General features: G+C 39.6%; 1 protein-coding gene across 14 annotated transcripts in view; it reads left to right on the top strand.

Moving 5' to 3' along the window:
* The first annotated feature begins 5,148 nt into the window (after positions 1-5,148).
* The window catches only part of RIOX2 (ribosomal oxygenase 2), a 37,536-nt gene continuing 24,311 nt past the window's right edge, over positions 5,149-18,373 (top strand). For 7 of the 14 annotated variants that reach the window (XR_005226517.1, XM_037906877.1, XM_037906873.2 and 4 more), the window contains exons 1-3: positions 12,121-12,556; positions 15,952-16,071; positions 17,366-17,494. Coding sequence is in view for 13 of the 14 variants with exons in the window: in XM_037906877.1 (XP_037762805.1) it covers positions 12,125-12,556; positions 15,952-16,071; positions 17,366-17,494 (681 nt within the window). In the remaining variant the exon portion in view is untranslated. Of the gene's footprint in view, positions 5,530-10,613; positions 10,713-12,117; positions 12,557-15,951; positions 16,072-17,365; positions 17,495-18,373 lie in introns of those variants that run through there. The other 7 variants (XM_043538459.1, XM_043538461.1, XM_037906867.2 and 4 more) reach the window with 6 other exon arrangements.

Consider the following 18,373-nt stretch of genomic DNA (forward strand, 5'->3'; position numbering starts at 1 on the left):
CCTGCCACTGCTGGGTTAAAATAAAGGAAATGGAAATAAAGTTGAAAGCATGAATCATTTTCTGGCATGTATGATTTCACTGCTGTGATACTATTTGTTCATAGAATGATGATGTTTGCTACTCTGCAAAAAGCATTTGTCAAGATCCCAAATAGGGATTTGGAAAAGTTGGCGAATCACTGCACACAGGGTGACCAAAATCCATGGAGTGAGTGAGATTTTTGGCAACCACTTTACTGTCAAGCAGATTATCAGTGCTAATATTGTTTGATACTGGTCCAGGAAATCCTGTCACAGAAAGCAGAACTGTGCATTTGGAATGGGAGTGTTGGGAAAGTAAATCCAAAGGACACAGAGATCCTACAACAAAGCCTTGGTATTAGCACATGAGGCCTCAGGATGAGCAGATTTATGTTGTATAAAAAAAGTTAGTACAGCATCCTTATTGTGCCACCATTTCCACCCACAGATTACCCACTCTACCCTACACATATGCTCCAGTTTGTCTGAGAAGGTCCCATCCAGTTGTTCCAGTTGGGCTCTCTCAAATTTTTAACTCTATGAATTACTGTAAAAACATCACAATACAAATTGTTGTCTGCTGTATTGGAACAAATATTTTCCCAGTATCTGAAGGATACACAGCTGCCAGTTTAAATAATACCACTGGAATTTCTTGGTTGTAATTAGGTAATTCCTATTCTAAAATTCTTACTGAATAGCTGATAGCAAAAGTTCCATAATACTGAATGCGCAACTCCTAAAACAGCCCGGCAAATGGGAGAGAAAGTGTAGATGTTTACAAAGGGAGAGGAAAAAAGTTCTCTGTATTTCCTTTCATAGCACAATTTCTTTAGTCTTCTGATGCACTAGGCTAGTTTAATTTGTTCTGAAAGCTGCCCATTCCAATTAGAAAGCAATTGTTTTGCTTGGTGGAAGAAACAGGTATTTACATTGATACAGAAAGCAAATACAAAAGTAGCCATTGGTAAAGTGCTTTCAACAGGAAAAGCACAATGTAAATGCTAAGTTAAAATGCCCAAACAAAGATCTGCCATTTGCTCAGACAGTCTACACAGGTTGCATACATTGGCTGGGAAGCTTATAATTTTTTGACAATGCAATGGGAGATGATGCTGAACATATTGTAGTAAATTTTCAAAGGGCTGCAGAAAGACTGTGTTCACAAACTCATTACATGTATGATTAATAAATAATTACAATCAGCACTTATATACCATATTTCATCTTCACAGAGCTCTCCAAACATCAAGTTACTAATCTTTATAGAACACTTTTGAAGTAAGTATCTTCCAGATCGAGAAAGTGACAGACATTTCTTAGTACAGTCAGTTTCTTTAGTGTTGACACACTATTTGAGGGAACTCTTATGGTTATTTGCAAACATTCAGGTAAATGAGGTTTTATCCACAAGTTCATTCAATGAAAGTTAAAATGTCACAAATACTTATGCAAATATGCAGCTGTATGGGGGCTTGTACACCACCATTTATGTCGGTATAACTTATGTCGCTCAGGGGTGTGAATAAGCTACCCCCTTGAATGATGTAAGTTACACCGACTTAAGTGCTGGTGTGGACAGTGCTATGTCAGCAGGAGAGCCTCTCATGGAGGTGGGAGCTCTCTCATCGGCATAGCGTCTACAGCAGCACAGCGCTTCTTGTGTAGACTAGCTTGAGTTTTCACTCCAGAAGCATTCACACAGTGATTCTGAAAACTCTTTGTGGGTTTGGGAATTAATCAATCAAGGAGCAGAAATAACACCATGTGATGACTTAGGTCACAGTGACCAGTCACACTGTAGGATCTGGGCCCCATATTTTTAGCATCTGTTGATACATCAATCAGTATGAAGAAATCAGACATCCTTTATCTCAGGAGTGGGTGGGTGAGATTCTGTGGCCTGCATTGTGCAGGAGGTTGGACTAGATGATCATAATGGTCCCTTCTGACCTTAGTATCTGTGAATCTATGAATTGTTGATGTAAGCTTCAATACCACAAACCTCAAAGTCTGGAGAGTGACTCTGATCTTTAAAGACTGATAACAAGAGACAGTGGTACATTTATATATGCATATAATTTGCATGGAGAAGTATGCAGTAGCTCATCTCAAGTGATCTGTTTTTCAAAGAGCTTAAAATAAACACAATTGCAGGTACCCAGATATCTTTGGAGTGATAACATGGAATTTATACATTTAAATAAATTTTGCTAATTATGCTGAATGCTGGGTGAGGTCATGGGTTATATTAATATGTGAACCCAAGAGCAAGTCAAATTAAGGAATTTGAGGGTTTTTTTTTAAATTCACAGCCAAATGAGAGGGGGAAGGAGGCTTAATGGAGAGATTTAATTTTCACTCTTTAATCCTTATGAAATAAATTTCTTATCTGTTTAGATTTGTCCATTGAAAAGTTTTCCCCCTACCTAACCAGCCTGGATGTGCTCTGCACTAATCAGCAGCCCATGATCATCTGTAGTTTTCAAAACTGGGTTTATTTTTTTTTAAATTGGTCACCTGGTGACAAACTGGCACAATAGGACCAAATGGCACAAAATGCAAATTTGTCCTTTCACCCCAATTATTATTATTATTATTTATTATTTAATGTATTATAGTTTACTATTTTATTTAGTCAGCATCCAGGAGTTTGCTAATAGAATTTTTTTAAAAGGGCCAAAATTAGTTGTAGTTTATGGAGTTATAAGTTTTTGTAATATGGACACCTATAGATTCGAAAAATGACTCAGACTACTTGTAGTTGTATTTAAACTGTTAATTTAAAGGTCGAAAGGCTCTATTATTCCCCATTACCAATTCCCCAAACCACCTAGTTAACATCTCTTATTCATCTTTGTTATTTCTTTCTTGTATATATCTGTCTTATGATGAAGTCCCTTAGTTCATTTTTTTTTTGCTGATTATACTATTTTGTATGTGGTAGGTATTTCATTACTATGAGCTATAAATGGACGGCGACAGAAGTTTAGCAAGATCCAGTTAATATTTTCTGGCATTCCCCTTAATGTAAATAAAACTATATTACTAGCTATATTACTAAATGTACATAATTATTTCTAGGATGATTATTATATTTAAAATGATTCTCAATGTTTATCCAAGATGATAGATTATTATTAGAATGGTTCAAATCTCAGCTTTGGAAATATAGAGGAATGTAGCTAAATTTTAAAATTTATATTGATTCTGTACAGGAAACCCCACAAAATGAATCAAAATTGAGCTTTCTATCTTGTTTAATGTATTAGACCAATTAATAACTAGTTCCAGTGTGGTTTATTATCTGTTGTGAATTATTATAATGTAGTTTCCAGATCGGTTTGGTCAAAGAATGAGGAACCATTTCACTGACAGATTTTTTTTTCTATAATGGTGGCTGTAAGAATCTTCTCAGGGGGTTGGAATAAATCATGGTGAGATGTATTAGGCCATGTATAGATTGGGAAAACAAAGCATGGTTGAAATTGTGTTATTTTCCCATGAGGCTAGATCACAACCAGTGAACATGTGCAAAAAGGCGTTAACCTGTGTCTACAGTAGGGGGCTAAGATGTAGTTATTTTATTACCTAACATCGTTAGGTTTGGTTGATATCATGTTAACTCTTTTAGCAATCTTTTATCAAATCAAGGCTTTAGTGGACAGAGGTGGTCGAAGATGCGTGGTAAAATGTATTTGCCCTATGAATGTCGCCTCCACTTAGTATTATATGGGGTAAATATATGTGGAGGTGCTATCCAGGTGATAAAATGCAGAACCATGGGATACATTTTAGAATGCCTTGGTTTTACAGCCTGATATCTCCTGAGCCTTCAGGGCTCAGGGATGGGAGTTTTGTTACATTCAGAATGGGAAATTTCCTCCCCTTTCTGGTGCGACCTAGACTCCCTTCTAGCCAGGGACTGGCATGAGAAATTAGTCTATAAAATCCTGACATTTTAGATAGAAAAGCTGTTTTCTGTTTATTTGTAAAAAGAAAAGGAGTACTTGTGGCACCTTAGAGACTAACCAGTTTATCTGAGCATAAGCTTTAGTGAGCTACAGCTCACTTCATCGGATGCATATTGTGGAAAGTGTAGAAGATCTTTTTATACACACAAAGCATGAAAAAATACCTCCCCCCACCCCACTCTCCTGCTGGTGGGGTGGGGGGAGGTATTTCTTCATGCTTTGTGTGTATAAAAAGATCTTCTACACTTTCCACAGTATGCATCCGATGAAGTGAGCTGTAGCTCACGAATGCTTATGCTCAAATAAAGTGGTTAGTCTCTAAGGTGCCACAAGTACTCCTTTTCTTTTTGCGAATACAGACTAACACCGCTGTTACTCTGAAACCTGTTTATTTGTAGACACTCAGAAAATGTTTTATTTCTCTCTCTCACACACACACACCTTGTTCAAATGGACTCAGTAACTAAGGCCTCAAATCAGCAAGTATTTAAGCACATTCTTAATTTTAAGCCTGTGCTTAAATCCATCTATATTTAGCAAAGCACTTGAGTACATGCCTGTACAAAACAGCTTTCAGCGTAGGGCCTAAGTCTTAACAGAAGGAGGGATACAAAGCTCGGTTCTGAAACATTTTAAAAACTCTCTAAACCAGTTCTGGAATAGTTTGTCTGTACCATATACAGAATAAATAAAGCTGTGCTGTAAAGTTTTTGGCTCCAATCCTGCAAATATTTATGCACATGCTTTGCTTGAAGCTCAAGAGTTGTCCCCTTGGAGAGAAAGTGTAATACTTGCATGCCTTGAAGTTAAGCACACAAGTGTTTGCAGGCTTGAGACTACAATTATCCTTGGGCTGATTTGCATACCTCACTGTTGGCTTCACTGCTTGCTGTGTTGGCAGTGATCCGGATTTTACTGAGATGTTTGTGATGTGTGGTGGTGTTTTTCTCAAAACTCCAGTTCCGGGAAGGATGTGATCATGTGACAACCTTAGCTTAAAAACAGAGAGGCTGTTTATAGCCCTCGTGTCTGCAGAAAAGATTAATCATGTGAACTGTAAAACGCCTCGACGCCAGAGAGGCAAATAAAGAGATCACACTTGTTTTTAAAAACGGCATGATGGGGGGGGGACACCTGACATGATTTTTGAACAGGTGGGGCTGCCCTAAGGTGCTCGACAGTAAATTCATACTAACAAAACTTTTATCTCCGCTCAACCCGCTCCTAGCCTCCGCACGGACACGCAGGAGAGGGCTGGTAAAACGACATGCACGGCTCCTCCGGCCGCGGCCCTCTCCCCTTCGCCGGGGGCGATTAGCAAGGCCTGTGGCTGCATTTTAACTCAAGCCAGGGAGAGCGGGAATAACCACCCGGCTGCCGCCGCCGCCACCTCAGGGGAGACCCAGCAGCGGCGGCGGCGGGAAGAGCCGCGCGGACCAACCACCTCCGGGCCCGGCCCTGCCCAACCCTTTCCTTCCGCCCGCCCCGCGCCCGCGCGCGCGGCCCCGTCACGCTCCCGCCGCGCGCCCTGCAGGTAAGTGCGGCCGGCGGCCCCCCCCCACGCCGCGGGCAGCCACGTGGCGAGCAGCCTGGGCAAGAGCTGCAGCAGCCGGCCGGGGGCAGGAGGCCGGAGGGGCCCGGGCGGCGGGAGAGAACTGCGGCCTCTGGCTGCCCGCCCAGCGCCCGCCGCGCTCCTGCAGACCCGCCCAGGCTGCAGCCCTTGGGCCTCTGCTTCTCCCCACGCCCCAGCCCTGCACCCCCCCATTCCCTGTCAGGCCGCCCTGGGCGGGGGTCCGGGCGGGGACAGCTCGGCTTCAGCGGGGGTGTCAGAGCCCCTGTTCCTTTGTGTGCCCCCCCACCCCCCGGCTGCCGCCCCCTTCCTTCTCGCCCGGTTGCAGTGGGTGCAGGGGCGCCTGGGGCACGAGTGGGCTGGGCAGGCTGCGGCTTTTCATGTTGCATAATACCGATGTTTGGTTTAAAGCCTCTTCCCCTGGTTTTCGTGTTTCACAGTTACGCAAAGGATTATGAGCCTTCCGCCTTTTAAAATCCTCTGTATCAAGTTTTAAATTTTCACAGTTGTTGGAAAATGGGGGGGGGGGGGGGGCTGGCAGTAATGTTTTAATGACCAAAGACGTTGGGATTCAAGAAGTTAAACCTTTATAAGTGCTGAGGCGCACACTATCAACTTCCTGTGTGGAAATGAAGTAAATATCCTTCAATCAAACTCTGATACCTTTTCAAGCAGCATTTTTCTGTAAATTTCCCTAATGGATGGAAATTTGTTGCTGGTTTGTGTGTGTGTGCGCAGGGAAATCGATTTTAGCTACATTAACTGATTAAAAATCTGATCTTTCCAAGCCTAGGCAGTAATTATTAAAATGTTCAGTTTAAATGTGCAGGAGCTAGAGAAGAGGGGAGTAAAGGATGAAGAATCCTCCCTATTAAAGTGGTTGGGGTGGGGTAGAGGCTTCATGCACAGTTAAATGACCAAGCTATATGTAGACTGCATAATATCTTATAGCACCTTTCATCCCTTAAGGGTCCCGGAATACTAATATACTTCATACATACAGCACTATTAAAATGCAAGCCCCGCTCTGGCAGAAGGCAGCAGCTAACTGGCACACAGTACAACAGTGTGGGGACGTTTCAAAACCTTTATTTGTTAAGTTTCACCTGAAACCCCACATTCACATTCGTGCATGGAATGCTGTTTATCTACCTGGCAAGACTGAAGGCCTGAGGTGACCTTGCTGGGATTTGATCCAGTATTTTCGGGAAGCCAGGGTGTTTCAAATCCTGAGAGTGGGTTCCACATGACAATTTGATTAAAAAACTAGAATATGAAATTAATATGATACACATTAGATGGATTAAAAACTGGCTAACTGATAGGTCTTAAAATGCAGTTGTAAATGGGAAATCGTTACCGAGCAGGTATGTTTCTAGTGGGTTCCTGTAACTATCGGTTCTTGGCCCTATGCAGTTTAACCTTTTTATCAATGACCTGGCAGAAAATATAAAATCATCACTGATAAACTTTGCAAATGACACAAAGTTGGGGGATTGACATATAATGAACAGGACAGGTCACTGGACAGTTGGCCTCTGAGGAGTTGGAGGTGTGAGTCTGGGGTAGAGAGTGTCTGGGCTGGGAGTAGTTGTGGCTGGGCTCTGGTGGGAAGGGCTATGAGTTTCTGGGCTGGAGGGGCTCTGCAGCTGGCCTCGGGTTGAGGGGGTGAAAGTGTCTGGGCTGGGGAGAGACCCCATGACTGGATTCTGGTGGGGAAAGGGGTGTGTGTGTTTGTCCCCCTAGCTGGGCTCTGTGGGGGAGAGGAGAGAAACAGGAACTGCATTGTTGTACAGGTTTCTTTAACTCTCTATACATGGGGCAATTTTTTGTGTATCTATTGTTACAGACATACTTGCTGACAGGTATTTTGAATACATTACCAAAATAATTGAAACTATTATTATAACGATTATATAGTGTTATTTTGACAAAATACGCAGAATTTTAAAATATTGTGCGCAGAATTTTTAATTTTTTGACACAGAATGCCACCAGGAGTAATATTCAGGTCACTTCTATTTAGTTGCTCAAATGTTTGTTTATAAGCCTACGTTTCTGCACTCTGGTTTGAAAATTTTGGCCTTAATCATTGTTTGGCTTCAGCGATTTAATTCTAAGCAGGAACACTTTAAAGAAATTGAATATCACTGTTTGGACTTGTGTTTCTTGCTCACTTTAACAATAAAGTTATATAGTCTGTTGTTCTCCAATCTTCTGTTAAATGAAATCTCTGTCTACAGATTGTTTACCTTATTACTGTCAAATGATTAAAAAAATGAATTAACAATAATAGAATACCGTTTATTTAAATATTTTTGGATGTTTTCTACATTTTCAAATATATTGATTTCAGTTACAACATAGAATACAAAGTGTACAGTGCTCACTTTATATTTATTTTTATTACAAATATTTGCACTGTAAAAAACAAAAGAAATAGTATATTTCAATTCACCTAATACAAGTACCGTAGTGCAATCTCTATCATGAAGTTGAACTTACAAATGTAGAATTATGTACAAAAAATAACTGCATTCAAAAATAAACGATGTAAATCTTTAGAACCTACAAGTCCACTGCGTCCTACTTCCGCCAATCACTCAGACAAACAAGTTTGCTTACAATTTGCAGGAGATAATGCTGTCCACGTCTTATTTACAGTGTCACCTGAAAGTGAGAACAGGTGTTCACATGGCACTGTTATAGCCGGCATCGCAAGGTATTTACATGCCAGATGCGCTAAAGATTCATATGTCCCTTCATACTTCAACCACCATTCCAGAAGATATGCGTCCATGCTGATGACGGGTTCTGCTCAATAATGATCCAAAGCAGAGTGGACCTTGATGGTTCACGTTCTGTAGTTTCCGCATCAGAGTGTTGCTTTTTAAAGACATCTGAAAGCTCCACACCTCATCCCTCGCAGATTTTGGAAGGCACTTCAGATTCTTAAACCTTGGATCAAGTGCTGTAGCTATCTTTAGAAATTTCACATTGGTACCTTCTTTGCGTTTTGTCAAATCTGCTGTGAAAGTGTTCTTAAAATGAACATGTGCTGGGTTATCATTCGAGACTGTTATAACATGAAATATATGGCAGAATGTGGGTAAAACAGAACAGGAGACATACGATTCTACCCCAAGGAGTTCAGTCACAAATTTAATTAATGCATTATTTTTTTAACATGCATCAACAGCATGGAAGCATGTCCTCTGGAATGGTGGCCAAAGCATGAAGGGGCATATGAATATTTACCATATCTGGCATGTAAATACTTTGCAACGTTGGCTACAAAAGTGCCATGCGAACGCTTGTTTTCACTTTCAGGTGACATTGTAAATAAGAAGCAGTATCTCCCGTAAATGTAAACAAACTTGTTTGTCTTAGCAATTGGCTGAACAAGAAGTAGGACAGAGTGGACTTGTAGGCTCTAAAGTTTTACATTGTTTTGTTTTTGAGTGCAGTTATGTAACAAAAAAATCTACATTTGTAAGTTACACTTTCACAATAAAGAGATTGCACTAGAGTACTTTTATGGGGTGAATTGAAAAATACTATTTCTTTATCATTTTTACAGTGCAAATATTTGTAATAAAAATAATATAACGTGAGCACTGTATACTTTCTATTCAGTGTTGTAATTGAAATTGATATATTTGAAAATGTAGAAAAACATCCAAAAATATTTAATAAATTTCAGCTGGCATTCTATTGTTTAACAGTGCGATTAATCACGATTACTTTTTTTAATTGCAGTTAATTTTTTTGAGTTAATCGCGTGAGTTAACTACTATAAATCGACAGCCCTAGATTACATTTAAAGTTTCCATTTAATGTGCCAAGAGGCTGGTGTGATTGGTATAGGTCTTAAAAGTACAGATACTTAACCTTGTTTACATTTGTGTTATTGATGTATCTATAGTAGTAGATTCTAACATTTTCAGCATTTTTACTTCTCCCCAGTACACTGTGTGCTACCTTTCTGCCTTTTTAAAGTGTCGCTGCATCGTTGAAGCAATGTGATGAATTGACTTTGTTTTTACATAATGACACGCAAGCATTTTGTTTGCCTAGAAGAGCAAAATAAATGACTTTAAACTATACAATTGCTAGTCTGTAATGAAAGGACTAGGACAGTATAAACCAGGGTGGATAAAAATCAATGATTTTTAAAAAAAAATCAGATTTTTTTATTTAAATCGGATTTTTTTGATAAAATACTTTTTGAGGAAAAAACCTATCTAAAGATAGTTTTAATTAAGATACGTTATAGCTCAAAGATATCTCATCATGGAATAGGGATTATAAATTCTAATTCTATAGTATGAGACAATATATTCATGTAATATTTAAGAAAAGTTTTGTAAATGAGTTCCAATAGTTCATGGATTAGGGACCCAATTTTATGGGGTTCCACAGGCTTCTGTATAGATTATTTAGGTTAGTCTTTTTATCTACCCAATGGGACTCAGTGCTGAGTCTAGAATATACCATCAGAGATGCTTAGTTTTGCAGTTCTCAAACTGTGGATTTGTGTCTCCAGAGGTAACATGCTTGTTAACAGCAAAAATGTTTTTAAATAAATAAATAATATATAGAGGTGAGAAATTAGAGACCTCAACTCTGTTGTCCCTCTGCAAATTTGTGAACACAGAGTCAATCCCTTATAGGGTGACCAGACAGCAAGTATGAAAAATCTGGATGGGGGGGGGGGGGGGGGGGTAATAGGAGCCTATATAAGAAAAAGACCCAAAAATTGGGACTGTCCCTATTAAATCAGGACATCTGGTCACCCTAATCCCTTATCTCTCTCTAAAAGTGCAAAGTTTCAAAAAGTTCAATGAATAGAAGATTGTTGGCTGCGGACTAGATCTGGAGAAGGAGAAGAAGTCTGGAGATAAATGTGAGAAGCGAGGGACATATGCTTGTTTTGTTAAAATATTATATGTTTGCTGTTGAAGAAAAAAATCCATAATACTTAGCATTGTTGTTTTAGTTAAATAAAACAATTTAAATGTCTGTCTGGTGATGTTCTCCTAATACAGCATGGCAAGAAAATCCTCCAAATACTAATGATTAACCTGTTGAATTGGAGATAGTTCACCTCCCAATGACTTCATAAATAACGGCTTCAGTTACCTTTGGTAAATGAAATAACCAATTATTTTCTGATATAGCTGTAAAACTAATCTGAAAAGTTTTCAAAATAAATCACTGTTTAAAAATGTATAGTGTGTACCTTCTAAAAATGAAACCTACATCTATCTCTGAGTTGTGAAGAATATGTATTAAGGTTATAACAACCAACAAGAATGCACTTTTATGTAGAAATCCATGATTAAATTGAGTCTTCCTGACTATTGATTTTTAAATCAATTTGATTTAAATTAAATCCACCCTGGTATAAAGCACAAAGCTTGACCGTTTTGCACAAGATCAAAGTGCAGCCTTACAATATATCCCATTAGAGTGTATAATTCTGTAGAGCAACAGAAAGGCCTCAGTGTTTTGATAGTTTTAATGCTTTGTTAAGGCTGACACCGGTTTGATTCTTTCCAATGTAATTTTTTTCTCTTTCCTATAAACTGAGTGTTGCCAATGCCTAGCATTCACAAATCCTAAGATTTTTAAAATATAATTGTGTGTTGCTTCCCTTTAAGTCATAATTTTTTACCTTTAGAGGGAAGCTGCTCATCCTAAATTCTTATGTGATGATCTCAGGTTCAAAATTCAACCTTAAACACAAATGCCTTCCAGTTTGCTACTCTGCTTACACTCTATCTCCTGGGGTGCTCCTGTTCTATCCCCCACCCTAACTAAACAGGACAGCCAGCTATCCCATTCACATTTTCTTCCATGTTCCCTCACAGTCTTCTACTCCCTACGCTCACTTGTCCCCCTTGTTTCCTTCCCTTTTCCTTGACAGTCCCCTATCCATCACATTGTACTGCGCCCTCCTCAGCGTGTGACTTATCCTCCCTGCCTTTTCCTGAACCCCCTGATTCTTCATAGTTTCCTGTCATTTTTCTAACACATTCATCTTCCTTGCTGCTCCTACAGGGTCATTCCAGCACCTCCATGTTCTGGCCTTCCAATGGTGATTAAGAGGCCACCATCTTTCCTGAGGTCAGGCTGGCTTAATTTCCCCCACCCCCACTGGAAGCCATGGGAGGTGTTAGCCATCTTGCCAGCTAAGCCTGTGACATCAGTGCTGCTGACAAAAATTAGAAGTGGCGACCATTCTTCGTAAGGGTAAAACTGTGAGATTGAAGGCAGTCGTCAGAAATAAATGAGGAGCTAGTATTGCCAACCTGAGACAGCCAACAATCATAAATCAAGGAACTGAGGTGCATGGTACATGTGAATGTTCTCCCTTGTCCTTATGGAATAATTTGGAGGAGAATGGGAGAATCTGAAAGGAGCTCTTCATGCAGTTTCCCTGCCCCAGGTTCTCATGTATTAAACTGAGAGGGGCTGATCTGGGCCTGTAACCCCTTAGCTGATTTACTGTATTGTTTCTAGTGGCCTTACTTTCTTTATTAACTTTAACAGGAACATGTCGAAGAAAGGAGGGAAACAAGCCGAAACAGGAAGGAAAGTACATGTACCATGTAAACGAGCAAAGGTGGAAGCATCTTGCCCATCTTCACCTATGAACTATGAAAGCCCAGACAGTGTCTTTGAAAGTTTGATCTTTCCCATCGAACAAGAGAAGTTCTTCAAGGAGTACTGGGAACAAAAGCCATTACTTATTCAGAGAGATGACCCTTCAGTGGCTGCTTACTACCAGTCTCTCTTCCAATTAATGGATTTGAAGGAGCTGTCCAGCCAGGGTTTTTACTATGGAAGAGATCTTAATATCTGCAGATGTGTGAATGGAAAAAAGAAGGTTTTAAATAAAGATGGCAAAGTGAACTATATGCAGCTGAAGAGAGACTTTGATCAGAAAAAAGCAACGATACAGTTTCACCAGCCTCAGAGATTTAAGGTTAGATCTACTGTTGCCCACAGATTGTGGCTCATGTCCTGCTTATTATGTGTTTTTGTAAAATACAAATGCTGCATATTACCTAGCTGCTGTCTTATTTGCCTCAGTCAGGTTGGATGCACAGTGTATATTAGTGTATCACAATGTATCTTAATGAAATCAGGGGGAAATTGGTTTAAGCTGCTGGCCAGCAGGCTGTCAACACCTACTACTTCATAAATGAACTATCTGAATTAAAACACTATTTCATACTTTGCTCTATGCACCATCCTTCCATGCTTTAGCAAGGGGCATATCTACAGACTGATCCATGGTGTAAGAAGATTAGAACTCCTCCTTAAAAGCTTGTTTTGTTACCATCGTAATTTAGGGAAGGATAAACAAACTTAATTATTACCCATCTTTATTTTCGTCTTAAAGTTCACGCATCCACCCCTTCTTGTTTTTGTTTCTGTGTGCAAGTGCAGGTTTCAATACCGGTTCTTTTGAGGCAAGGCAGCAAGGTGTGAAATATTTCCGAAACACTCTACCTTCTTATAAACAAAACACACTAGTATTGAATTACAGCATAGTTAGTAGCATGGTCCATTTTAGTAACCGCTCACTCTGCTTTCTCTTTTGCTTGTCTTTTTCTTACTTTTTAGTGTTCACTGTGCACTGATTTAATCAGTAACCCTGGGAAGGAGAGGATGGTTCCACGTACAGTCTACAAAGGGATGAAATGTCAATACCCTGAGCTGGGTATTAGGCACAATTATGCCAACTTACAGTTTAATTTTTTATTAGTCTCTTGGGAGGTATACCTGTTAAAATTGTGCCCCAAATGTAATATCTTGCTTAGGGTGTTTTTGATTTCACTGTAGTCCTGGGGCTCAATGTCATATTTGGCATTTGAAGATGGACTGGATACTGCAGTCTAGAGTGTTCGTTGAATGCACATAAATTGATAGCACTCCTTTGCCTCCTTGTAGAAGGGTAGCAGGAAGGCATCCTCTGTTTCAGGCTATTCATTGATTTTGGACCCTGATATGGGTGTAATTCCTTAAGCATGTCATGTCTGTCAGATGTGGGTGACGGCAGCATATTTTAGAACTCGTTTATGCAATTAATAAAAAGGGATTAAAAGGAACTAGAGGAATAATGGGAGCAACCTTCTTTGAGAACATACAAGGCAATAATAAAAGCAGTTTGGATAGCTGCAATGCCAAACCATAACTAAGCTCAGCAATGTTGAGACATTCCATGTTTGGACTGTTTATTGGCATGTTGTGCAGCTGGCATTAAGATTTGGCTTTACGATATGAGTTAGAGAAATTTCATGTGTGCATTGTATGTCTTTTTTCACCCCCAAATGGAAGGGGTGTTTTGGTGGAGGTATAGTGTAGAGTAACTGACTCTGGTGGGGAGCTGTCATTAGGGTTTGAAACTTAGACCATCAGTGCTAAAAGCATGAGACTTTACTGGTTGAACTAAAAGGCTTGGGGTAAAATTTTCACAAACACCTAAGGCATTTAGGGGCCCAAGTCCTATTGACTGTAATCATAGGTTAAAAATCCCCTAACTGCAAGAAGAGCTGATTAGGGAAAAATGAATTTTTTTTTAATGAAAAATATTTTTGTTGGTATTTTGAAACATCTTGACCTGCTCTAAAGCTGGTTGAAAAATGGGATTAATTTATTGTTTTGTGAAAGTTTTCACAAAACATTCCTTTTTGTTGTTGAACAATCAAAATGCAGAAAAGTTTGACGAGCTCTAGCTGGAAATTGTAAAAGACTCAGACTTGTCCTATGAACCAATCACAGGGACCCACATTCTCCTAGTGTGGGTTATATTTAGGATAACTGGATAAGCGTGTGTGTATGTGTTCAGGGAGATAAGGCTGGCTTGAGTCTTTCCTTGTTTATAAAGGATTTGGAGGAAAGTGTGTGTGTTTGTGTTGCGCACACAATGGTTTGACATGAAAGACTCTTTAACTGTAAACCAAGAGGTTTTGGCAGTGGCAGTGTAATAATTAGTATTCAACATCTTTCACAGAGTAACTCAATTCTTTTACATTTTGGACATATTTAAAAGTATCTTCCAACATGTGTCTCTGCAAGTCTGATTTAAAAGCTAAAATACATTTTTTGGGCCTAAATAAGAGGGTAATTCCGTAACACTGAAGCCTAGACACTAGAAGTTCTAACACCAAATATCTTTAAATTATATTTGGAGGCATACCACTAAAAATATCCAGATGTTGATGCTAGGAAAGGTTGGAGTGGGCTGAGGGCGGGAAAAAAAACAACCGTCAGAGATTCTAGCTTAGTGTCATTAGAACTGAGTGAATAATGGAAGAACTTACGTTGTTTTCTAAATGTGATTTGATTGTGTTGTATTTGGTATCTTTAGTAACAGGGCTGGGACCTTTTACTCTCTCTTTATGATTCTATGCTGTATAATAGAGACACTATATATACTGATTGCATTAAGATATTATTCACAGATTGATTGACTGACTCTGGTTTCTTTTTCCCTCCCCTTAGCCCCATTGTTTTTAGAATCTGTAGAAATAATAGAGAAATGTAGAAATCTGTAGAAATAATAAAGAAGGGAAGGTACCTCTACCTTCCCTTCTTTATTATTTCTACACCTTCTACCTATTCTCCATAGCAGTCAGGGCAGCATATCACCTCCAGATTGGCACCTGGCTTGCTGGTTACCTTCACAGCTAATTTTTTTCTGCTGTTCCACACAGCATTCAGCCATGGACATGTTCTAGTGAGGCAACTGGCATCACTCTCTAGTAGGACTCCAAACTTCCGTTGTTTGGGGTAAGGGACTGCGGAAGACTTTGTTATGGCCTAGCTAGGGAACTTCCGCTTTCTCGGAGCCGACAGGTCACTGTAAAACATAAAAAAAAAAAACTATAACCAGCTTTGGGCCAGTTTTGTCTGCCCTGCATGGCCCTTTGCCAGGTGGCAAAAAACCCCTTTTTAAAAAGTACCTAATTATATATTCATGAGCTGTTCCTGTGTACTGCTTATTATGGCTCGCTGTTTGCCCCTTTGTCGGACTCCGTCCCAGGCAAAGCTCCGGTGCCCTGGGTTCCCCGCCTCTGTGACAGCAACACTTGGCGTCCCCGTTGCGGGTGTGTCACTTACCTTCATTAAAGCCAATAACTCGCTGCTTTGCTGCGTGTAGGCCTCGTTCTTTCGGAGCACTCCTAATAGGCCTGCGGCCTAGCACAAAACATTTGGCAAACTACCTTTACAGTTTCTCCCATCACTTAAGTTCCTCTGTGTGGACCGATACCATAGAGTAATACATCAAACATTACTTTAATAAAAACAAATGCCACACTTGCTTTTAGAAGTAACGTTTATTTGTGGTAATTTCACTTGCTTTCTTTAAAGGATGAGTTGTGGAGGATCCAGGAGAAGCTGGAATGCTACTTTGGCTCTTTGGTTGGCTCCAATGTTTACATTACTCCTCCAGGATCCCAGGGTCTGCCTCCCCACTACGATGATGTTGAGGTGAGAGAACAAGCTTGCTATCTGTAAATTTACAAGCAGCGTTTCCAAGGGTAGAAGTATGTTCACTTTATGGAAGTTATTAAATGGATCCACTTATTGGATAGCTTTGGGTGCGTTTATATGTGGACAGGTTTATGTTCTGTCTAGGTATAGATTTGGTCAAAGTAACAGACAAGGGTTCTTTCATTTTAAAGAAAAGGTATTGAGTAATTTGATGGTAATGTCCTGTGAAATGTGCTTTCCAGAACTGTTGTGTGGGATGTTAAGTTGATGCCGACAAGCTATAGAAGCTTCCCAGTAGCCTTTGTCTTTCAGTGTAGAAGTGTTACAGCAGTGGTGATGATTTTAAAAAGTGACGGTCAGGTCAAAAAAATCAATTAAAAACTTCCAGACCTACCTTTGTTACCTAGAACGCATCAAGGGCCTGATCCTGAGAGAGCCTGCTGATTTCATTGGGACTTGTAGGTGCCTAGCACTTCTTGGGGTCAGACCTTCCAATTATTAAAACTGTAAAAACTTGGAAATCTTCTTTTCTTTGCAATTTCTTCAGCTTGTACAATAGAAATAGACTGGTCACACTCTGGTACTTTGTTTAGTAGCACAACACTAGAGTGACTAGTTTGTAAATGCTGCCAGGGAAGCCTTAAATCGAGACATGTCTTCATTTAACTTTTAAAAATAACAAAAATGTTATTTACATTACAATGTAAAAACATTACATTTTATAAAACTTACTAAAAAAACAAAACCTGAAGTTGGGGACTTATGCTGCCTGACTCTCTTCTTTTAGCTGTCATGTTTTAAAAATAAAACAAATATTTTCTAGTTGGTTTTAGAAATATTACAAATAAAAGGCATAAATGTTTCTTCATGAATCAGAGGTTGTTTTTATTTTATTTTTAATTTCACTTCAGATAAATGCATCTAGCAGTTTTGTTTGTTAAAGGAATTTTAGCTGCACACAAACATACTTTTTAGTTACCTAACACATGCAGAATGTACCTCTCAGCTGTCTGCAAAGCCTTCTGATAGAATTCAGTGTTCCATTTGGAACTGTTATGCAACTAGCTATTTCACATGCTCTGTGTTCTTATGTGACTGGCAGAGAACTATTTTTGAACTTCATAGAACTCTGGGTGTCACCAGTAAGGCCATCACTTCGACTTTTTTTGTCTTTGCTACCTATCTCTCTCACTTAGTCCCTTGGGTTTTTTCAGAGTTCAAAATTTGAGCAGCTGGAGGTTTGAGGCACAGCATGGCTTTTTGCTACATATTGTCTTGTGGCCCTTTGCAGGTGTTTATCCTTCAGCTGGAAGGAGAGAAACACTGGCGTCTCTACAAACCTACTGTACATTTAGCTCGAGAGTACAATGTTGAATCAGAGGATCGGATTGGGAATCCAACACATGAATTCATATTAAAGGTACTAGTATTTGCTGCACATGGCTTTCTTGGCTTTGGCTGTGAAACACAACAGTGTAATAACTTTATTTTCTGATGCATTGTTTAAGAAGAATGCCCTGAATGTGTTTATAAAAATGATATTCAGAGCACTGGAAACAGTCTGGCGAAAAGGGCAGTCGGGTATCCTATAGGCAAATTGTAGAACTGGTCTGAAATCAACAAGATGAAATTCAGTAAAGACAAGTACAAAGTACTACACTTAAGAAGGAAAAATCAAATGTACAATTACAAAATGGGGAAAGACCTGCAAGGTGGTAGTATTGCAGAAAAGGATCTGGGGGTTCCAGTGGATCACAAATTGAATATGAGTCAACAATGTGATGCAGTTGCAAAAAAGGGTGATATAATTCTGGGGTGTATTAACAGGAGTGTCATATGTAAGACATGGGAGATAATTGTTCCACTCTAGTTGGCACTGGTGAGACTGCAGCTGGAGTATTTTGTGGTGCCCCAAACTGGATACTTTAAGAAAGATGTGGACAAACTGAAGTGAGTCCAGAGGAGAGTAACAAAAATAAGAGGTTTAGAAAACATCACTTATGAGGAAAGGTTAAAAAAACCCGTATGTTTAACCTTGAGAAAAGCAGACCGAAGGAGGATCTGGTAACAGTCTTCAAATACACTAAGGGGTGTTATAAAGAGGACAGTGATCACTTATTCTCCAGAGAGGGACCAGGTGGGTGAGATAATATCTTTTATTGGAACCAACTTGGGTTGGTGAAAGAGAGAAGCTCTCAGCCTGAAGAAGAGCTCTCTACAAGCTCGAAAACTTGTCTTTCGCTAACAGAGGTTGGTCCAATAAAAGAGACAAGCTTTTGAGCTTACATGGAGCTCTTCT

This window comes from Chelonia mydas, chromosome 1 (assembly GCF_015237465.2).
Source record: "Chelonia mydas isolate rCheMyd1 chromosome 1, rCheMyd1.pri.v2, whole genome shotgun sequence".
In the NCBI taxonomy this organism is placed as follows: Eukaryota; Metazoa; Chordata; order Testudines; family Cheloniidae; genus Chelonia; species Chelonia mydas.